The sequence below is a fragment of the Panicum virgatum genome, chromosome 5N (assembly GCF_016808335.1).
Source record: "Panicum virgatum strain AP13 chromosome 5N, P.virgatum_v5, whole genome shotgun sequence".
NCBI lineage: Eukaryota > Viridiplantae > Streptophyta > Magnoliopsida > Poales > Poaceae > Panicum > Panicum virgatum.
In genome coordinates, this window is record NC_053149.1 from 60,797,314 (window position 1) to 60,821,727 (window position 24,414).

The 24,414-nt window shown below is 45.4% G+C and overlaps 1 protein-coding gene across 1 annotated transcript in view; it reads left to right on the forward strand.

Annotated features, from left to right (window-relative positions):
- The window catches only part of LOC120674226, a 29,656-nt gene extending 7,776 nt beyond the window's left edge, over positions 1-21,880 (forward strand). The window contains exon 2 of the mRNA XM_039955371.1: positions 21,393-21,880. Within this exon, the coding sequence (XP_039811305.1) occupies positions 21,393-21,407 (15 nt within the window). The 3' untranslated portion in view covers positions 21,408-21,880. The remainder of the gene's footprint in view (positions 1-21,392) is intronic.
- The last annotated feature ends 2,534 nt before the right edge of the window (positions 21,881-24,414 follow it).

Consider the following 24,414-nt stretch of genomic DNA (forward strand, 5'->3'; position numbering starts at 1 on the left):
CCTGGAGGAGACCGTCTACTGTCAGCAGCCTTCGGGCTTTGTTGACCCCGCTCGCCCCGATCATGTGTGTCTTCTGCAGCGATCCCTTTACGGCCTCAAGCAGGCTCCTCGGGCGTGGTACCAGCGGTTCGCCACGTACCTTCGACAGCTCGGCTTCTCCGCCTCGGTGTCAGACACCTCCCTCTTTGTGCTCCAAGAGGGGGGCTACGGCGTACCTGCTTCTCTACGTCGACGACATCGTCCTGACGGCCTCGACTCCGACTCTTCTGCAGCGCATCACCGAGCGTCTGCACTCGGAGTTTGCCATGACTAGACCTGGGCATGGGCCGCCCGACCCGAAGAACCCGGACCGACCTGCCCGAAAAAACCCGACCCGACCCGGCCCGAGGAACACGGCGGGCGGGTCCGGGCCATGATTTCAGCCCGGTGAAAAATTCGGGTCGGGTGCGGACTGAAAATTAAACCCGCGGGCCGGCCCGACGGCCCGGTCAAAAAGACACATCTGTGATCTGTTATCTTATTTATTTATGCCATTTTCCATTTTATTTTATCACATCTGTGATCTGTGTGAACTATTGTTTGTGGTGCATGTGTTGTACAGTTGTTTTATCAGAATTGTGATGTTCGGATCATGTAATATTTAAATTAGTCATGCTTGTACGATTGTTGCTGCTAGTTTCTGGGATCATGTGGGTGACCGTCGGGTCAGCGGGTCGGCCCGCGGGCCGTCGGGTCGGGCTGCGGGCGGGCTCGGGCCAACATTTTAGGGTTTTCGCCGGGCTACGGGCGGGCTCGGGCCATGAGTTTTTCTATCGGGTTTTTTTCGGCCCGACCCGAACCCGACCCGACCCGAGAAATGCCCAGGTATAGCCATGACGGACCTTGGCGATCTACACCACTTCTTGGGGATCTCCGTCACGCGCTCCTCCGACGGGCTCTTCCTCTCTCAGCGCCAGTACACGTTGGATCTTCTCCAGTGTGCAGGCATGGCCGAGTGTCACTCTACTTCGACACCAGTTGACGCTCGAGCCAAGCTCTCTGCCACATAGGGCTCTCCAGTCGCCGACCCCACCGAGTACCGGAGTATTGCCGGCGCCCTTTAGTACCTCACGCTGACTCGACCTGATCTCGCATATGCAGTGCAGCAAGTCTGCCTGTTCATGCACGATCCGTGCGAGCTCCACCTTGCGCTTGTCAAGCGCATCCTCCGGCACGTGAAGGGCACTCTCTCGGCCGGTCTCCACATCGGCACTGGACCGGTCGACAGACTGGTCGCCTACTCTGACGCTGACTGGGCGGGCTGCCTAAACTCCCGTCGCTCTACATCAGGTTTCTGTGTCTTCTTGGAGACAACCTGGTGTCCTGGTCGTCCAAACGGCAAACCACGGTATCCCGGTCCAGTGCGGAGGCCGAGTACCGGGCAGTTGCTCACATTGTCGCCGAGTGCTGCTGGTTGCGGCAACTTCTTCAGGAGCTCCACATTCCGCTGAAGGTTGCCACAGTTGTCTACTGCGATAATGTTAGCGCTGTCTACATGACAGCCAACCCGATCCACCACCGTCGTACCAAGCACATCGAGATCGACATTCACTTCGTCCGCGAGAAGGTAGCTCTTGGTGAAGTTCGTGTTCTTCATGTGCCGTCACAGTATCAGTTCGCGGATATTATGACGAAGGGGTCACATGTCCAGCTGTTTTAGGATTTCAGGTCCAGTCTTTGCGTCCGACTGCCTGACGCTTCGACTGCGGGTGGGTATTAGGCATTGTATAGGCCTGTGTATTTGTATAGGCCCATATTGGGCGTGTCGGCCCATATTGGGCGTGTACTTCTTGTACTCCAAGCCATTGGCTCTATATAATGAAAGGTCACCCCCCGATTAGGGTGTGTGGTGCTTGCCCAACTCTCTATCTCTCTACACCTATCACAAGCACAGATGGCCTCTCCACAAACTCGATTGGAGGGTCTCTCAAGACTTACGAGCCCTAGATTTACAACACTTGGTGCGTGCAAGAACCGATAGCAATGAGGTATGCTAACCTTGCCGAACTCCGGGCTAAACCATAAAGTAATGCGATAAGAGGCCTAAACTAGCACTAATCAAGTCCTAAGACATGCTGATTGCCTTAATATTCTTTTGAGCACTTTGGTGGCTAGAGCACTTGAATGTGTGTGAAAACCAAGTCTATATCTTCACTGATCTCAAGCACACTTGAAATAGCCGGGGAAGGGTATTTATAGCTCCATCCAAGAAACCAGCCGTTGCACCAACAGACAGGAAATCTGCCATGACCGGACTGATTCGGTAACCTCATCATGCACTGACCGAATGAATCGTTCAGACTGATAGCCGTTGTTGGTTGGGTGGTTGTCTCCAGGGCCCATGCCTATCATCGACTGATTCGGTGATGGCTTCCATGGACATGACTGAATGAGTCGGTCATCTCAGTGCCGTTGCTTCTTCTTCCAACCCCATCGACTAATTCGGTGGTGATCTCCATTGAATGAGTCGATCATTCAAGAGATGGTCTTCAGCTTCCCAGTGCCACCGGCTGATTCGACGGTACTCTTGATGGTCCTGGCCGAATGAGTCGATCAATCCAGAGCCTTCTACTTCTGCTAGCCTTGAACAACGATTAATTCGGTCCCTTTCTTTGTACCTCACCGATTGAATCGGTCAGTTGTGTTGGTGAGGTTCTACGCTTGTTTTGCTTTGTTTCTTTCGCGAGTCTTTCGTACTTGATTATTTGAATAGCTTCCATTACATCCTCGGAACCTAACAAACACCTTCTAAGGTATATTTTGACAAAATATTAGTCCCAATGGTTATTTTGTTATTCAATCACCAAAATCACAAACAATGGTTTTATGGGCCATTTTCCTTACAATCTCTCCTTTTTTGGTGATTGATGACAACACAACCACAACAAGAGATAAAATATAAAATTAAGACAACTACTTGCTTGGATGCAAGAGCAAGAGAAAGATCATATACTAATTTAAATATACATTGACACTTATTGAAAAGATAGAGATGATCATACCTTGCTCTCACCATTTGAAGTACAAATCCCCTTACTGTGGTCACACGGGACATGAGACTCCCAGTCATTCCAATGCTACTTTTCTCCCTTTCCAGGACCAAATTCTTGCAATATACCTCAAGATAGTGATATGAAATTGCAATATACTTGAGGTTCTTGCTTTCTGGTATGCCCCCCTAATAGCGGCTCCCCCTTAAGATATACTTGCTTTGGTCGCTCAAATTCTCCCCTTTCAGAATCAAACACTGAAAAGGAGGGCATAAAATGCATAAGGAAGAGTTTCATAGATCATGATCTTTTGGATGCGGAAGGCAAATGAGATTATGAACATGAAACTCACATAACATAGACTAAGCTCCTCCTAAGTGTGTGCATACATATGGTGGAAGACAAATCATATGCAAAACTAGTCAATTAAGACAAGATGAGAAGATTAATTTATATTATGCATAAAGATAGATTTAAATGACTTGAAAGATATGGATATCATATTTAGATTAACTCCAATTGAAGAGAGGTTCATGCATATCTCCGGGGATTCTTCTTCTTGTGACTACACACATGATAAACTTGCAAATAGGTTTAGTCTCAAAATCACAAACCATAAGATAGCTCCACCTAAAAATATACATACAAGTATTTGAACTTGTGAGAGACATGCACTAGTCAATGACGACATTGGGAAGTTATCCTATGACATAAAGGTTAGTACCATTTTCCTGTAACTAATAAACCATTCATATTACTCATGGATTAGAGCGAAACACAAGCAACCTACCATATATGAAACAATAACTATAGGCAATACAAAAGAATTTAAATATTCTCATATAATCCTAGACAAGTATATATAGGAACTAGATGCTAATTGAATTTGCAAGAAAGTACATCTAGTTACCTAGGTTACTTATGGAGGATTTGGATATTGGATAGATGAATGATTTTCAATTTGCTCCAACTCTTGGTGTACTTGGCTTTGGCTTGAATTGCTCTTCTTGTGTAGCCAAGTCTCCAAATCCTCCCGAGTCCCTGGGACTCCAAGTCGCCTTTGGAACCTAAACTTTCATGGAGCCCTTCACGAGAGTTATGATTTCCTTGGGCACCCAAATAGGTTGGTTCCACCCCTTGCCGTGCTTTGTTGATTGACTGAGCAACCACCTTGTTATCTTTCTCCTTGAGGAGGTAGGGTGTGCTCTTGTTCTTGTCAACCTTTAAGTAAGGCTTGGTGTTGGAGTTGAATTTCTTCTTATTTTTTTCCCCTTTCTTTTTGTTCTTACACTCATAGGACTTGTGACCTTTTTTATGGCATAGATAGCAAGTCACGGTTCCTCCCTTCTCAAGCTTCCTCACCATTCTAGGACAATTATCTTAAGAAGGTTGTTTCTTGTACTCATGATAACTTTTCTTTAACCTCCAAGTCCTCTGTGAGCCTTGTTACTTCTTGCTTGAGTTCTTCATTTTCTTGGGCAATGACATCATCACAAGTTTCTACAACAATATTCTCAACACAAATCTCATTGCAAGAGGGTGAGCTAAATTAATCAATTAAATCAATGCAAGAAGTGGAGGCATCCTTTTTATTTCAAAAATGGATTTGGATGCCCTTTTGGAGGGAGTTTTAGTTTGTTCAAAAAACTCAATTTTCTTGGTTAGCTCATCATTTTGATCAATGATCATATCAATTTTTTTGGCCAAATCTTTATAATTGTTATGGCTCCCTCTTAAGTGCGAACAAGACCCACAAGTTCATGAAGAGAAGGGCAAGAGTCATCATCACTTACATTGCTATCATTCATACCTTTGGTCATAAGGCAAATGTTTGATGATTTTGATGATGGCAAGAATGTATGTTGCTTGTGGTGAACTTCTTCATCACTTGAGCTTGTCATATCAAATCCACCCTTTGCAATGCTAGTGAAAACATTTTTGCTTGCATTTCTTTCCTTCTTTTGTTGGCATCTTGCTTTCATGTGAGGATAATATTTTATGGACCTGTTTGGGAGCATTCCACTCCCAAAACAACCACTCCACTCCACCACTTGCAGTCCATTCTGTTTGGGTATTTTGTAGCTCCACTCCACCTCTCATGGGACTGCAGCGCTTGGGCCTGGTCCACCGCTTGGGCCTACTGCAGTGCTTGGGCCTCTTCTCCACTTGCTGCAGTGCTTGGTCCTCCTCCACTACAATTACTGCAGCACTTGGGCTAGACAGGCCATGTTTGGGAGAGTGTTGTTGTTGCTACTGGAAAAAGTGAGGGATCGATGGTCCAAATTTAAACATGAGAGGAACGCCATCTACACCAACTCCAGAAAATACACATGTGACCTGGTCATCTTTGTAGCACTTCCCGTTGCATGATTATTTTCTAGTTGATTGAGGGAGTGAGGAAATCATACAAGCACACACGAACAAAGAGACACAGGGCACACAGTTTCTGCACAAATATCTAGGACTGTCCACATGGGGAAATTAACTAAACTTGGGAAGACAAATGCCAATGACCTGTGGAATGAAGCACCAGAAATCAATGTTTTTAAATCGTCTAATCGTCTGATCGAACAATGGGTGGACCAGGCGACTAATCGTGATTAGTCGTCGACTAGGGTCGATTAGTCGGGTCTGATCGACCCTAGTCGTCCAAGACATTTAGGATCCATATATATACACACACATATATATATATACATATATATATATACATATATATAATATTCATTAGCTTCAACAAAGAAGGGCAAAAGAAAGGAAGGAGACAATTTCTGAAAACTTACTAGGATTTTTTCTATCTCTATCTCTTATTGCTCCTTGCTTATCTGGAGCTCGCCGGACTAGTCACCCGTGCTCACGCTCACGCGCCGGCAGAAGGAGGTCGCCAGTCGGGGTAGCTCACCGGAGAGAACGGAGGGAAGAAGGGAGCTCGCCGGAGGGAAAGGAGGGAAGGAGGTCGCGACAGCCAGGAGATGAGGGGCCGGATAGCGGCCTAGAGAGGAGGATTCGATGGCCGGTAGCAACCTGTGCTCGAGAAAATCAATTAATACGTGCTGAGCTTTGAGGCTTTGTGCTAGGGAATTGGATGAGTGGCGAGAGCAGAGCGAGGCGCATTGGATTGTCTGGCTGATCTGAGCTAGAAGGTGAGGGAACGACAGCGCGGGGTGGAGCTCCCCGTCGGCGAGCAGCGGGAGGTCATGGGAGCTGCCTCCCCTGTCGAGACGAGTGGCTGCCGACAACCCTAGACGTTGTCGTGCCCCTCCAGTTTTGTTTCTAACCAAGTGGGCTTGGGCCTCTCACTCTCCAGTCCAGCCCACAAGCAAACCAGCTACACAAACCTAGTCGAGATCATGCCTAGTCGGACGATTAATCGCTTCTAGTCGCCGATTAGTCGGTCAACCGGTCGATCAGGGTGCCTGATCGAGTCGTGGAGCCTAGTCGAGCACGCTGGACCGATAAGGTCGATTAATCGCGATTAGTCACGTGATTTGAAAACATTGCCAGAAATAGCAGAGACTAAACACATATAGTACTGCCTGAAAGCATGTTATGGTTCTTCTAAGAGCTGATCCATTTAAAGCAGCTAATTCATAATTCTTGAAATCGCAGATTGTATCAAGATTATTAAATTCAAATTACAGAACAGCGACAAATGAACTACAGACAAGAAAAACCATGAGAAGCTTACAATAGTTCTGAGCCGAGGCTCGAGGATACTGATAGCAAGCTCTGATCCAATATGCAGTTGAGCAGCAATCTGGCTGCGCTCTTGCAGCTTTTCATTTATCTCATGCTTCAAATGGTCCTGCCACACCATAGATGACCATTCCTTCAACAGCTAAAAACAATGAATTGTCAACCGAGCGGGTGCTTTGAGCTGAACTGAATAAGATTAATATTCAACAAGGACTCTTAACCTGCTAGAGACATCCAAATATGCTACTTGATAGGAATCTCTTATGCCTGCTATCCCAGTCAAAATATGCCAGAGAATAAATCTTCCTTGTGAACGCTAGAACCAATCTACAGGTTTGCTCCATATCACTCAATGCCCAATCAAAAAACACCAATTCACTCGAACAAGTTCTCATGGGCTTCACTACTTTGGAAACTACTTGGCTATAAACTGAGGAAGCGGAGAGGAAAGAAATCCTCCCTTGGAGCCCCCAAAATCTCAAACTAGGCTATTTACTCCCCCAAAATTAGAGGTTAATGGTTGAGGTAAATCCGATTCCAACGAGATAGATGAGGGCGGCGGAGGACGTACGGATGTGATGTACTCTTTCCCAAAGGTAAATCTTCCTTGTCAGCGCGATATTTACCAAACGAAACGTTATTTACTGTGTAATGGATGGCATGGTGGGTAATTTTTCCTCAACTCCACCAGCTCCAAGAATTGGTGGAGCACCTCTTGAGGAGCTCCCAAAAAAAGGTGGAGTGAGTGGAGTGCAGCTGGCTGGGTGTTTGGATATTTTTTCATGCAGTGGAGCCAAATTTGATGGAGAAGAGCTCTCCCAAACACCTGCTATGTAGTGCCCCTTTTCACCACAACCAAGACATTCCTTTTTTTTCTTATTCTTCCTTGTTTGGTTGCAGCTCACTAATTGTTCCATGGTACTCCCTCCGTATCAAATAGATGACACCGTTGACTTTTGATCTCAAGTTTGATCATTTGTCTTATTCAAAATATTTAATAATTTTTAAAAATCTTATGTCTGACTCACTTCATCATCTAAAGTATTTTAATCATGATTCATATTTTTGTGTTTTTGCATAATTTTTTGAATAAGACGAGTGGTCAAATTTGTAATCAAAAGTCAACGGTGCCATCTATTTTGATACGGAGGGAGTAGTAGGGACACCCTTGGATTTGAGGTTTTTTTTAGTAGCTTGTTGACTCCTCTAACAAGTTGCTTGATTTCCTCACTATCATCCGAGGAGCCACAACTTGCTTGATCACCATCTTCCTCTTCTTCATCATAACTACTCTCTTCACTTAAGCTTGATGCTTCACTTGAGCTTGATTCTTGTTCTTGAGCTTTCTTGCTTGATTCGGAAGATTCTTGTTTATCTTCAATTTTCTTCTCCTTTTATTCTTTTCTTGATGTACCAACATCTTGACTTGAATGAGAGGGTTCTTTGTTAATCTTCATAGATAGCTCATGAGCAATGATCTTGCTCAATACTTGAGTTGGCTTCATCTTGTATAAGTTCTCAAACAAACAGAACTATGTGACGATGGTGGAGTATCGGTCCTTAGGAAGTACTTGGATGATCTTTCTTGATATGTTCTCATTGCTCGACTTGGTCAAACCTATTTCATTTAGCTCATTGGCAATAACATTTAAATGTAAGTACATGTCATTAGCTAATTCATTAGGCAATATTTTGAAAGAATTAAAAGCTTCTTTGATAGAGAAATATTTAGGCTCCATAACATTTTTCGTGCCTTTTTGGAGCTCCTTGAGCGTGTTCCAAATTTCATGTGCACTTTTAAGACTATACACTCTATTGAACACACCAATGCTAAGAGATTTCGGAAGAGAATTCTGAGCGATAGCATTGGAGTGTATTTCTTTTTCATCGGACTTGGGGAGGTTGTTTGGCCGAATCAGGGGTTTCATTCCTTCATTTGTCACTCTCCAAACACAAACCTTTTGTTTCTAAAAAGCATGACATGCAAACATACCAATATGGTTAGCTTGTACAGTCAAAGTGGAGGCCTACCAATATCACTCCTAACATCTTCAGATGTCATTTTGCTCGATAGATGTGAAGCCAAAGGTCCAAAAATGAGCCACCGGCTCTGATACCAAGCGAAAGGATCGTGACACCCTAAGAGGGTAGGTGTTCCAAAATCTAAGGCTCCAAGCACATATAGAAACCTATTCCAATTACTATTTGTACTAGGCTTTTCTATATGTTGCTATCTCTACTGCAAAAGAGTTTCGCTCTCTAGGTTCCAATCCTATAAAGTACACAAGGTAATCTAGGAAAGATAATAGGTTCCAATCCTATAAACTACACAATGTAATCTAGAAAAGGTAAATTCGGGATGTAGGTGCAAAGTAAATGCGAAAGTAAATGAGGTAGAGAATGCAAATTCCCGACATGACGACACCGTGATTTTTTGCCGAGGTATCAGAAAGCAACACTTTCTACTAGTCCTCGTTGTTGGAGCCACTTTCAAGGGAATGCCCACATAAGGGCATAAACTCCTTGGTCGAGTAACTTTGTGGTAAGCGATGGGCCTTCCCCACACGCAAGTGGGTCTCCTCCTTGCCTCTCTCAGATGCTCCCTGCTGTCTTAACTAGGTAAGGCTTTGGCAAAATGCCGAGGGCCTCTCCTTTCTCTCACAAGTACCAGCGGACTCTCTACAAACTCGGTTGGAGGGTCTCGTAAGATTTACGAGGCCCGGATTTATAACACTCGGTGTGCGCAAGCAACGATGACAAAGACGTATGCAAACCTCTCCTTACTCTAGGCTAAACCCTAAAGCAATGCACTAAAAGGTCTAAACTAGCAGTAATCAAGCCCTAACAATTATGCTAATTTCCTTAATCTTCTCTTAGCACTTTGGTGGCTAGAACACTTGAATGTGTGTGAAAACCAAGTCTATATCTTCACTGAGCTCAAATACACTTCAATAGCCGAGTGAAGGGGTATTTACAGCCCCATCCAAAGAAACTAAATGTTGCACTACTGGGTAGGAAATCCCTTGACCAATTGATTTGATCACCACCAAGACTGTGCAAGATAGTCGTTGGGTGGTTGTCTCCCGGGCCCCATGCCTATCACCGGCTAATTCGGTGATGGCTTCCATGTACATGATCTAATGAGTCAGTCATTCCAAAGTTGTTGCTTCTTCTTCCAGTCCCACCGACTGATTCAGTGGTTATCTTCATAGGCATGACCGAATCAGTCAGTCAACCAAGAGATGGTCTTCAGCTTCCTAGTGCCACCGGCTGATTCGGTGGTACTCTTGATGGTCCTGACCGAATGAGTTGGTCAATCCAGAGCCTTCTGCTTCAATTGGCCTGGACACTGATTAATTCGACCCCTTTCTTTGTACCTCACCGATTGAATCGATAAATTTTGTTAGTGAGGTTCTGCGCTTGTTTTGCTTTGTTTCTTTCGTGAGTCTTTCATACTTGATCATTTGAATCGCTTCCATTACATCCTTGAAACCCCCATAGTTATGTCATTATTCAATCACCAAAATCACAAACAATGGCTTTAAGACCATTTTCCTTACTATTAGATATATATAGTTGTGTATATTTTTCTTATATTTTCTCTCTAGTTGGAGGGGTTCTTTGCATATTGTACACATGTACATCTTGCCCTTTGGACCATGGAATAGATTGAGTTGGTTATCTGCGACATGGTAACAGAGCCTAGGTTTAGGTTGGGGTTGCTCACCACCCCGCCGTTGCTGGCGTGCCACTGGTGAGCTGCTACCGCTGACCGGCGAAGCTATCTCCACTCCCTCCCTCCGGCCCGTGCCCCAGCGTTGCCGCAGCTCCCATGCGGCAGCTCGTGCCCCTGCGGCCTGGCTCGTCATCCATGGGGGCCCATGCCCTCGCGGTTTCCCGTGGCTGCCCGCACGGCTATATGTGGCCTTGCGACCTCCTGTGGCCGCACACGCCTCCACGGCCGGTCAAGATTGCCCGCCCCTGCGCTTCCCCTGCTTTGCCCCTTGTGCCTCCCGCCAGACTGCTTTGCTGTCTTCCGCGCCTCTCTGCTTTGCATTCTGTGTGTCCCCTATCCTCGGCTGTTTCTGCTCCGCCCCATGTGCCTCCTCTGCTCGAGCGCTTGGCTGCTTGCTCTGTTTTATAGCATCTGCTCTGCTCGGCTCTTGTTGGTTAAAAGAAAGAAAGAAAAAAGAAAGACAGTCGGCTCGCAGCTACTTCCATGGCGTCCCTTGGAAGGCCGAGCGTCATTCCTGTTCCTCGCTGCCCCGTCATCTTAAATGCACTAACTAGGGCGAGTTCGCCTTTCACATGGAGATACACATGGGTGGATAGCAGCTGTGGTGCTATCTCACGGGTGAGCAACCTTGTCCGCCCACAACAACTCTTCCCACTCCACCCACCTATGCAAATGATGTAGTAAAGCGATCGAGAAGCCTCTCCTTGATGTCTTTGAGTCTCAAATGGCAGCCTACTTGCCAGATCTTCATATTCAGGTGAGCTGGATACATGAGGAGGCCTGTGCCAGGTCTATCCTGCTCGCGAGCATGGAGGTTGACATCTCTGCGTCCCTCCGTGGTCTCTCCATCTCACTCAATGTGGGCTCACCTTTCTTCTCCTGCCTCTGTCTTGAGTTTGAGGTTGTTCGATCCCATCTCTTGACTCGTCGACCTCGTCCGACTCTCGATGAGGCGATGCTGGAGCTACATGCTGACGGGACTCATCTTCGAGCGGGAGGCATGGGTGGTGCTCTGCAGTCCTCTTTTTTGGTTGTTCGAGCTCCCCTTTTGTCCACCGCTCCTCCACAGCCACCACTGGCACCGTCCATGAAGCCTCAGTGCGGCTACTGTGGCAAGTATCGCCACACCAAGGATGTCTATCGGAAGAAGCAGCACGACAAGAAGACTTGTCGTGGGGAGTCCAGTGCTGCTCGCTCAGTAGCTACCTTGGAGCAGGAGGTTCTCATGTTGGTCCGCGACCTCTATGTTGTTGCTCCCTCACCCTCTGTCACTACTGCTCGGGCTTCTGTTACTCCACCACCACCTCCTCCCTTAGGTATATCCTCCAAGTAGTTCCTTGATTCTAGCACATCTCCATATGACTCCGGATTCTAGTCGGTGTCATCCCTATCTATTGTTGATCCACCTCCTATTGTTCAGACAGCTGAAGAGATGATGGCACCTCTTCCTATTGTTGGTCGTGGTGTTCTCTCTACATCTTCTTTTCATGTTCCCACGATCTCTCATGTCCCTCAAGTCACTATGGAATTAGTGTCTACTGGTCAAATCACTGATCATGATTGTTGCATCATTCTTGACTCTGACTCTTGCTGCGTTCAGGATCTTCGTATGGGGCTTCTAGTGGGGACTGGGCCTAGGCGTCATGACTCTAAGGCCTATGGGAGCTTGACTGGTTGCATCTTCCTTCGCCTACTCTGGCCAGTCAATCATCCAGTTCCGCTTCCGCTTCTGCTACTTCCACTATACCTACTTTTGCTCAGTGGCATCATCGTCTCGGTCATCTCTCCGGCTCGTGACTTTCCACCCTTGTTGATAGTGGTGCTTTAGATCTTGTTTTTGGTGACGTTGCTCATCATTGAGCAGGTTGCAAGCTTGGCAAACAGTTGCAACTCCCCTATCCTTCTAGTGATTCTATGTCGAAGTGTTCTTTTGATCTCATTCACTCTAATGTATGGGGTCGTGCTTCCCTTTGTTTCAAACGGGGATCGCTCCTATTATGTCATATTTATTGATGATTATTCGAGGTTTGCTTGGATCTATCTTATGTCTTCTCGTGGTTAATTTTTGTCTATCTACCAAGAGTTTGCTACTATGATTCACACAAGTTTGATTCACCCATTCGTGCTTTTCGTGCCGATTCTGCTAGAGAGTACATCTCTGATGCACATTGTCGCTTTCTTGCTGATTAGAGTACCCTTGATCAGTTCTCTTGCCCTGGTGCTTATGCTCAGAATGGTGTGGCTGAGAGCTAGCATCGTCACATTCTTGAGACTTCTCGTGCTCTATTACTCTCCTCGCAGCTTCCACCTCACTTCTAGGTTGAAGCTGTCTCCATGGCTATTTTTCTTATCAACAGGCAGCCCTCCACCGTTCTTCAGGGGTGTACTCCTTACGAGCGCCTTTTGTCATCCTCCACGCTACAGTCACCTCCTTCGTTTCGGGCGTGTTTGCTATGTTCTTCTCCTTCCTCGTGAGCACACCAAGCTGACTGCTTAGTCAGTTGAGTGTGTATGAGTATAACACCGAGTATAAGGGTTATCACCACTATGATCATGTTGCTCGTCGGATGATGATCTCTCAAGATGTCACCTTTGATGAGTCCTGCCCTTATTACCCTCACTCCTCCTCTGGTTCTCCCTCTCCTGATGTTGAGTCTGTCTCCTTCTAGACTCTTTCTGACGTTCATCTTCCGCTATCTCGTTCACTCTCTTCCTCACCTACCTCTACTTCTCGCTCTTCCTCACCTCCACATACTTCCACTCCACCCTCCGCTCCCCTACCTCCACTCCACCTTCCGCTCCCCCTGTTGTTCCTCCACCCACATTGGAGGAACCTTCTCACGAGCTACCCTCCCGTGACTTCACTCATGTTTACCGTCACCGCCCACGACCTCCTCCTACCTCTCCACCTCACGAGCTCCACGAGCTACCTTCTCATGAGATCACTCATGTTTACAGTCGCTGTCCACGGCCTCCTCCTCCCTCTCCACAACTTCCTCTCCCTCTTTTCTTGGACCTCCTCTCGACCCGTCCTCTCAGTATGCTCTTTGTCACCGTAGTACTATCCATCCTCCGGATCGCTATGGCTTCACTGTTGTTGCGCTTGTTGAGCCCGCCACTTATCGAGAGGCTGCTGTCCACCCTGACTGGCAGTGCGTCATCGCCATGTCTGAGGAGATTGCTACCTTGGAGCGCACTGGTACATGGTACCTTGTCTCTTTGCCACCTCAGGTGACTCCTATCACTTGCGAGTGGGTCTACAAGATCAAGATTCGCTTCGATGGCTCCCTTGAGCGTTACAAGGCTCGTCACGTAGCTCATGGTTTTCAGTAGGAGCAAGGTTGTGATTATGATGAGACATTTGCTCCTGTTGCTTGCGTGACCACAGTTCAGACTCATCTTGCTATTGCTTCTGTCCGACAGTGGTCCATCTCCCAGCTTGATGTCAAGAATGCATTTCTCAATGGTGAGCTACATGAGGAGGTTTACATGCAGCCACCTCCAGGATACTCTGTTTCTAATGGCATGGTTTGTCATTTGTGTCGCTCTCTTTACGGCCTCAAGAAGGTTTCTCAGGCCTGATTTGAGCGCTTCTCCTCTGTTTTCACTGATGCTAGTTTTAAGCCTAGCGATCACGACCTTGCCCTCTTTGTCCATTCTTCCCCTCGTGGTCGCACGCTTCTTGATGGGGGTAAAAGTGGCGGGTACCCCCTAATCATCGCGGAAAGCTAAATCCCCTGAGCTTAGCAGACCGCGTGTCCCTGGCCGGCAGGTACGAAGCGCCAACCAGACAGCCCGGGTATGGCCCAGCTTACAAAAACGGCTCGAGACCCACTTAGAGTTCTGCCTCGCCGACCCTCGCGGGAGCGTTCCGCCTCGCCCAACCCTCGCGAGAGGGCTCCGCCTCGCCCGACCACCTAGGGAAGGGCTCCGCCTCGCTCGACCCGCGTGGGACAGGACTCGCGCCGCCACATGATGGCCCACCAACTCCGCAGTACGGGGGTAGTGTTACCGGTCGAAAGGGAGGGCCCACGCGTGCGGTCACACCAGTCAAGCAGGGAACCTGTATGCCCTATGCCCCGGTATGGATCGGGATGGGCGACGACATGACAAGTATGTCCCGGGATAAGACGCCGCTCAACCACTCCCCCGAAAGTCAGCACCGGGGACGTGCTGACCGTCTGGACAGAGGACGCGATCGGACGGCCATCCCCTATAAATAGCGACATCACCAACGGTGCACCATCAGCAGTGCTCCACCGCCATACCCGTTCACCACAATCAGCATAAGGCCGGGAATGGGGCACGAACACCCCGCCATCACCATCAGCAGGGCCCACATGACTTGCTGGGTTTGGCGGACGGAAGAAAGGGGTCGAGCAGCATCCGACCCCCTCATTTTTTTTTCCTTTTTTACCTTTTGTATCAGACCCTCTCTCCCTTGAACTATAAATGGAAGGGGGCATCCCCCTGAGTGGGGGATCGACCTTTTACACACCCACGCCAACGCAACCCAGAGACTTGGGAGCTCATTTCCCTCTCTCGTCCGTTTGTAACCCATTAGTACAAACCAAGTGCAAGAACACGAGAGCTCGAACTGGACGTAGGGACATTCGGCCCGAACCAGTATAATCCTTGTGTCGTTTCCTTGCATTACCATTCTGGCCTGTGATGCGCAGCACAAATTTGCTAGCCGGTGATATGGAACACCGACAGTTCTTCTTCTTTGTGTTGATGATATGATCATTACTTGTGATGATTCTCAGTTCATTGACTTTGTGAAGAAGCATCTTACTGATAAATTCTTGATGTCTGATCTAGTTCCTCTTCGCTAATTCCTTGGTCTCGAGGTTTTTTCAACACCTGAGGGCATCTACCTTTCCCAGGAAAAGTACATTCAGGATCTACTCTCTTGTGCTGCTCTCAACGATCAACGCACTGTTGATACGCCTATGGAGCTCGTTGTTCACTTGCGGCCTACTGATGGTGCTCCCCTTGATGATCCCACTCGCTATCATCACCTTGTTGGGAGCTTTGTTTACCTTGGAATTACTCATCCAGACATTTCCCATGTTGTTCATATTCTGAGTCAGTTAGTTTCTGCTCCCACACAGCTCCACTATGCTCACCTTCTTCGTGTTCTCCGCTAACTTTGTGGTACCATCTCACGTCGCTTGTTCTTTCCTTGCTCCATCTCCCTTCAACTTCAGGCGTATTCTGATGCGACCTAGGCTAGTGATCACTCTGGTCGTCATTCTCTTTCCCCTTATTGTGTTTTCCTTGGGTCCTCCTTGAGTCCCTGGAAAACCAAGAAGCAAACTACAGTTTCTCGTTCAAGTGTTGAGGCTATGTTGAGGGCTATGATAGCTGTGACAACTGAGCTCACCTGGCTCCAGTGGCTCCTTGAGGATTTTGATGTGATGTCTTCTACACCAAATCCTCTTTCCTCTCATAGTACTAACACGCTTAGTATTGCTTGGAATCTTGTGAAGCATGAACTCACCAAGCACATCTGTATTGATGCTTCATACATGAGATCGCATGTGCATGATCAGATTGTGGCTAACCAAGGCACACACAAGGGCTCAACACAGCTATTACCTTTCCAAACTCAGTGTTGTGGATCCCCCATGAGTTTGGGGGGGTTTAGATATATATAGCTGTGTATACTTTTCTTATACTTTCCATCTAGTTGGATAGGTTCTCTGCATATTGTAAACATGTACATCTGCCCTTTGGACCATGAAATAGATTGAGTTGGTCATTTGCAACACTTCCAACTTCCAACGTGGGATTACTACATAAGTAACTCCTAAAATTGACATGGCCTTGATCTTTTTTTAAATTAGGAAATAAATAGGCCAAGTTCAATAATTAAATCTAACAATCCCCACAAGATTCAAGGACACATAAGAAACATTCTCAGTTCCACTGTTTCGATGGAGAATTATTAGGGTTAAACATCCACTTGGGCCATAAGGCGCACTTGCCCTTACACACCTTTCTTTCTTGGCTGTCATTCAACCATCAAAATCAAACTAATACCTATGCTAGGGCTATTAATTCTTCAGACGTCATGTTTGATATTAAGAACTTCATTGTCATAGTTTCTCACTCAAAGTTGCCACATTATTGCACTGCTCTTTTGCTTTGTTGCTAGCTTAAGAACAATGTCTTGCCCATAACCTTCTATAGCTGAGGGCAACTTGATTTCCCTGATTGCAAGTAGTGATCTTCGTAATCTATACTCCTTTCAGTTTAGTCCTTGATGCCTTTTTGCACCTTTCGACCTTTGTAATCTCTACTCCCATCTAGGTCCTTGCAGTTTTTTTTCGCGTCCTTTGATCAACAATTTATAAACCTACAACTTGGGATCAATATGTGCCTTTGCTCATTTGGTGACCATTCAGTCGCCAGTTTCAGACCTTCTCTGCAACTGCTAGCCAAGGACTATATATGCCTCCTCAGCGCTTGCAATATCAAACAACACCCTCCAAACATTGGTCCTACCTAGGCACTCGTCATCCTCGCAGTGTTTAATTCTTTTGAACAAGTGGCCCACTTGCTGTATAAATAATCGCCTGACCACCCCCCCTCTCAGTTTTACTATAGCCTCTTCTTTTTGTACGCTGCTGTGTCCAAAAGTTAAGAGCAGAGTATTGTTGCTGAGCAGATTTTGGAGGGGGCATTGAAAGTGATCGGGTGCTCTAGACTAAGAGGGGGAGGGGGTGAATTAGGCACTAATAAAAACTTAGACCTATGGCTCCAACAAAGGTCTTGCAAAACAATATAGCTTAAGAGAAGATTAGTAGCTTAGGGAGTTAGTTCCATGACTCATGATCCAAAAGTATGATATCAATGAAGATACCAATTGAAAATTTACTATGGTGGATCACAAAATCACGAAACTAGCATGACATGAGCTAAACTTTCCATAAGTATTGTGCACAAAATGATAATGTGAAAGTCAAGTGCATAACTAAAAGTAATAACTAGAAAGCTTAGATCATATCATGCACGGAGGTAACTCTAAAGAGGATAAGAAATTGACAATTATACCAATTGAATCAGTCTAGAACCTTGCATACCTCCGGGGGATTACTTTGTTTACCTTGCATGTACCAATTGAAAGTGACTTGCAACCAATTGAAAGTCTTTAAACAAGAAGCACTTGGTACACCAAGGTTAAGCAAAATGTATGAGCACATAGCCTATGAACTTAGATATGAGCATTTAAGTTCAATAAGCATGGCTCAATATGCATGAAAGCACAATTTATCTAATCACTCTTATAGAGTTGTTTGTTCACATTGATCGTGAGAAACATTCTCTTAGAGTGTTAACTCCACGTGGGACTACAAAAGATAAGCTAGAAAACATGTTAGTCTCAAAATCACAAGCCATAGGATAAACTCCCCCTAAATGTGTACAATTAGTGTTTGAATCACCAAGCAAATGTATGCACATTAATTTTGACACAATTAGGAAGTTTACCCTATAGCTTGTGTTCATGGTACACATATGAAATACATACCTCATGAAGTTCATGTACCATGAAGGGTGACTTTGTGTAGTTTTCTACACACTTATCAAACTATGTAGGTTGCTCATGGGTTAGAGTCATGACATAAGCAACCCACCATATATAACACTAGGTGATGCAATGCAAACAACCTAGCAAGAGCAATGGAGCTACATGATGCTTGAATTGAAATTTTTAGCTACCATTACCTTATGGGGGACTTGGGCAACAAATGTCCAAGTTGTGAGCTTAGTTTGTTTTGGCTTGAACATTTACTTCATCTTGTAAGCTAAGCCTCCAAATCCCCCGAAGCCATTTTTGGGCTTCAAATCTCTTTTGGAACCCACACCATTTGAGGCCCCTTCAAATTGATGAGGACATCCTTGGGCACCCAAATGGGGCGGTTCCAACTCCTTTCTTGCTTCCCAACCTTGTGAGCAACCACCTTGCCATTTGTTTTCTTCTTGATCACATAGGAGGTGCTATTATTTTTGTTCCTTCGGTTGGGCTTGGTGTAGATGAGAGAACTTTTGATTGTAAGCTTCTTCTTGTTCTTCTCATCCGAAAGCTTCTTCCTTGGTTGAGGACACTTATTGGACTTGTGGCCTTCTTTGTGGCACTTAGAGCTAGTCAAGGTGGACCCCTTCTCAAGCTTCTTCACCATGTTCTCACGGTTATCTTGAGAAGGTTGGACATTGCTCTCAATGCATTTGCCCTTCAATCTATACAAGTCCATCATGAGTCTTTTTACTTTTTGCTTGAGCTCATCATTCTCCTTGGCAATGAGATCATCACATGATTCTACAACAACATTCTCATTGCATTTCTTATTGCAAGGGTTAGAGCAAGAATTATCAATTAAATCATTGCAAGAAGTTGAAGCATCTACCCTAGAGATAGAAATTGCACAAGTGATAGTTTGCTTCATTTCCAAAGAGTCATTAGTATCATTAATGCTCTCAGATTTTAATTTGAGCTCTTCATGCTCCTTGCTAAGCAAATTGAATTTGCACATTAAATCTTCAAAGTTTGAAGCAAGAGAAGCATTTAGATCTTTGAGAGCACTAAGGTTTTTAATTTCTTTTGATTGTTTCTTAATGACTTTTTGGTGATCATGAACAAGGTCAAGAAGTTCATCAATTGAAGGAGAATCGGAGTCATCATCACTTACATCGCTATCCATACTTTTGGTCATAAGGCAAGTGTTTGATGATGATCCGAAGTTGGTGCGGGTGGTGAATCTCTTGCTTGATTCATCGCTTGAGCTAGCACTTGACTCTTCACCACCACTAACCCATTCACCAAATATGGCAAATGATTCATGCTTGGGCTTCTTCTCCTTCTTTTGCTTGTTCTTCTTGAACTTCTTCTCAACCTTCATAAGTTGATGGTGAGGCCCATCTTTGAGGAAGACCATATACCCCATTAAGTTGATTTCCTTTAAGCACTTGTTCATCTTCTTTACATGCTTGTAGAGGTTGGGGTTCATTGGCTCTTGATCTTCACTTGAGGAGCTTCTTGCTTCCTCTTCTTCCTCATCACTTGAGTTACCTTTGATGGCCATCTTCTTCAACTTTTTGACTTGCTTGCATGCAAGTGCACTATGTGTTGGTGAAGAAGGTGGCGCTCTTGGCTTGATATCATGGCGTAGCTCATGGGCGATCACCTTGTTTAGCACTTTGTTTGGTGTCATTGTGTTGAGATCTTTCTCATAAAGAATTGTTGTCACCACATCATAGTCCGGCCTTCTAAGTGAGTGAAGGATCTTGCGAATGAGTTCCAAATCTTCAATTTTCTTCACATCTAAAGAATTAATCTCATTCACAAGAATATTCAACCGTGAGTACATAGTTTCGGCATTTTCATGATCAAGTTGCTTGAAACTATTAAGTTTATCAATGAGAACATGATATTTTTCATTTGCAACATCTTTTGTCCCTTCATGGTTCTCACTAATAGTTTTCCATAAAACATTTGCATTTTCACAAGCAAACACACGGTTGAACACATTTTCACCAAGAGAGTTGCCGGCGAGCTTCAAAGCTCCAAGGTGCCGGCGCACCAAGCTCTTGTTTTGGTTTACTAGAGAACCACAGCACAAAGGCTCAAGGCCTTGCAATCTCACTCACTAAGAGCTAATCCTTTACACAACACTCTCAAAGTGTGCTAAGGGCTAAAGATATGAACACTAAGCTCTTGTATGGCTTGGAGTGGTTCTTGGGTGTGTGTGGGATGTCCAGCAACTCCAGCAATCTTCAAATGGCCGGGGTGAGGCGTATATATAGGCCACCAAGTCTTGTAGCCGTTGCTCCAATGGTCAGCTGAAAATCTGCGTATCACCGGAAGAACCGATGCCTCTGGCAGGGGTAGCGTCGGTTCATCCGGTCACTCTAAGCCACGAAGTAGCCGTTGAACTTCTAACTGCTGCTACAGTGACCACCGATTGAACCGATGCTTTGTTCCGATGCATCACCGATTCATCCGGTGCTTCAGAATCTTCTCCTGGGCGCTGGCGTCATTGCACCGACGCAATACTCCGATGCACCGTCGGTTAAACCGGTGCTGAAGAAACTTCTCCTGGGCACTTGACATCGTCTCTGGAACATAGGACGCCCAATGCACCGATGCACTTTCTTGGACCGTCGGTTCAACCGGTGCCTATAGGCTGACTTGGCTTCGATTTCCTCCTGCACCAAACATCAAGGCGTCGGTTCTTCCGACAAGCGTCGGATGCAGCGATGCTTAGGCATCGGTTCTTCGGGCCTTGTTTACGCCTATATTTTCTTTCTCTTTGTCATCACTTGAACCTAAAAACCTGAGAATGATCATCTTAACAATCATATTAGTCCAAATGTTGTGTTGTCATTCGATCACCAAAATCACTCGAAATGGCATAAATAGTGCCATGTTCGTTACAGGCATGTATTGGCAATTGGTGCTCTCTGGTAGGTAACTTGGATATGCTGTTTTTGTTTACCCAATGGCAACACAGAACTGGTGGTGGTCAGGCATGTCCCCTGAAAATATCTGAAATAATACTGCTGAACAGCAACGTGTTTTTATTTGGGTATGGTGAAAAACAACAGAAGCCTTAATCGAACATTTTCTACAAAACCGGCATTACTTTAAGAGGTTTTAAAGCTAGGTATTGCTCATTATGATCAGTATGTTTGCTCAATTTACAAAATTATATAGCTCATTTGAAAATGCTGAAACAAGTAGTGACAATTGGCATGTTCATCTTGAGCCCCCCCCCCCCCCCCCCCCCCCCCCCCAAGATACAAGCACTTTCATTGAATCATACGTCTTGCTATTCACAATTTTATTGGCACATATTATATAGCAATTGAAGCTCTCTGATTTCAACTTGATGATTACTAACTATTACCCATTTCTCTTGTCTTTACAGTACCCATTCTGTTAGCCGCAGAAGCAGTTCTGACGCGAGAGGCGCGTCATGAATTTTTACTACACAAATACTGGGATGAATCCGTAGGTGATGATGGTCCGCATGCAACTGCTCATCAGGATCTTCATTCGCAGAAGGATGTGAATATATGCGGGGGTCTGGTGATCAGCAATTGGTCGTGTTATTTGTTGCCGGTCGTAGCAGGAGTGTTAGGGCTGCGTAGGAATGTCTCTGGTGCTTGTCCCCGCGGTGTCGTTTGGTTGATAAGCTGATGGCTCGGCTCTCTGAGCTTTTGGTAATCAACCAGATTTGTCTATGTGGATTCATTGACGAAAAGATAAAAGGTCGCAGACATGGGAACATCCTCAGATGAAGGGAGCTAACAATTACTGTTGATGTATCTTCGCAATAGTTGTGCTGATGATCGTACTCTACTTTTCCATGCATGTTTAAAAGTTATGAGTCGCTGGGAGGTTCAGAAGCTGATCGATGTTGGGCCGACGAGAGATGCTACTGAGAGACAACTTATTTCGGCTTGTCTGATTTCGGCTTGTTCCAGCTTATTCTCCCTCACAGAGTACTTAAATCGGTCGAAATCAGTCGGTTTTTATCCAGCTGAACAGAATAATAACCTGCTTTATTTTTTTTGTGCGTGTGTTTTGGACCTGATACCGACACCGTAACCACCGATGGTTTTCTCTCTTTTGGGGGAATGCCACAGAGATGTTAAGAATGAACGGTTGAGATGCGTCGACAAACAAGGATCATGCTTCAGCGATCGTGTCGTCGCTGGTTGCTGGGAAAGTGGGAAGGTGCCCCGGCCCACGGGGAAGAAGAGACATCGCATGCTGAGCTTGGCCGGCAGGCAGGCACGGTTGTTCGGCTCCTCCGGTTCTCCGTCCTCCCCCGTTTCACGGCGAGGGCTGCGGTCTCTTCGAGCCGGTGGGCTGGCAGATGACAAGAAAGAAGTGAAGATGACATGGGCTAGAAACGGATCCGGCTGTTGATGGGCTGGACGCCTAGAGTCCATCACGTCCCCCACGGCCCACGGATTAAGCTACAGTACATCTTGAGATTTTTTGGTGAAAAAGAAGAAGAAGAAAAAGGTGTCTCCGTGATCGATCGTGCGTTGGTGTTTTGGGATCTTTCATTAGTGTGTCTTTTCAAGGTCCTCGTGTTACGTCGAATAATCTGGCTTTTCCCAGTTGCGCAGCACCTCCGAGCCGACGACAGGAACGGGGCACATCACAAAGCCAGGTTACGCAAAAACATCTAAAAAATTAAATCCGAAAAGCAGTAGAGGCCCTCGAACTTTTCGATATTCCGCGCGAGCTAGCCCTGCTTGTTTCTAAATTTTTTAAGATTTCTCGTCACATCGAATTTTTGGACACATACATAAAACATTAAATGTAGTTTAAAAAATAATTAATTACACAATTTAACTGTAAATGATGAGATAAATATTTTAAGTCTAATTAATTTAAAATCAGACACTAATTATCAAATAAAAAATACTACAGTAACTAAATTCAAAAAATTTCACCAACAAAACACACCCTAAAACGTCTGACCACGGCGACGAGAAAACAGCAGCAAAGCTGCACAGGCGGAAGTGGGCTCTGATACCTAGGCCGTGTTTGGTTAAATGTCTAATCAAGTTTACACGAAAAGACGAAAGCCCGCATGGAGTACTAAATGAAGTCTATTTGCAAAACTTTTTCAGAGATGAATGTAGCTTTTCGAGACGAATCTAGTGGCGGTAAATAATTGATGATTTGCTACAGTACCATCCTCTAATCGCGCGATCAAAGGTCTCATTAGATTCGTCTCGTTATTTACACAGGGGTTGTGGAGGTGGTTTTGTAATTAGACTTCATTTGATACTCTAAATTAGCGGTCAAATTGTGCTACACTATTTCCACGAAAAAAACCAAACACGGCTCTAACGTGCCTCTCTTTGTGCAGTGCAAAGTGGGCGCAAAAGCGGAAGGGACAAGGCCCGCGAAACCAGCTGCAGGGTGCAGGCGGAAGTGGACATCGACGTCGACGCCTCACTGCCGGGGCGCCTAGTTGCCGCGGAATCTTCTCCTTTGTTTAATGTCTCTCCCCTCCTCCTGCACCTGCAGGCTGCACTGCGCTTCCTCGGCGCCCCCGTGCCTTTTCGACCTCTTGGGATGCAAACCATTTTACAAGATAATTTAAGGGTGTGTTTAGTTGCAAAAAGTATATCAAAATTATTTGTAAAAATACTGTAGCATTTTCATTTATATATGATAAATATTGTTATATCATAGGGTAACTAGGCTCAAAAGATTCGTCTCGTAACGTACATCAAAACTATGCAATTAGTTTTTTTATTTATCTACATTTAGTATTATATGTATGGGTCATTTACTATATTTAATATTTCGATGTGATGGAAAGTTTGGAAAAGCTAAGAAAACTAAACACAATCCTAAAATTAGAGGCAAGGGTCTCTCTCACTCAACGCGGACAAGTGGCTCTCTAGTCTATAGTCTCTGACTTCCTAGTGCACTGTCATTGGGAGAGAGAGGGCAGTAAAGGAAAACGACTGAGGTCTTGTTTAGTTTCTAAAAATTTTACTACAATATTCATCATATCGAATCTTCAGACATATGTATGGAATATTAAATACAGATATAAAGAATAACTAATTACACAATCCAACTGTAAACGACGAGATGAAACTTTTAAATTTAATTAGTCCATAATTAAACATTAGTTGCTAAATAATAACGAAAATGTTATAGTACCTAAATCTAAAAATTTTCGCAAACTAAACACAGTCGGAGGTCAACCAATCAACACAGCTAAGAACAAATATAATAAGATCTAGTCAGCATATGTGCCACATCATCAAAATTCTAGGCGGAGGAGTGGGAACCGAACTGGGAAGAGAGGAGAGAGAAGGGAACGGGCGACTCGGGCAACGAGGCGAAAACGCCCGCTCCCAGCCCGACGCGAGCGATAACAGCGAGCGTTTCTTCCTCGTCCGGATCCT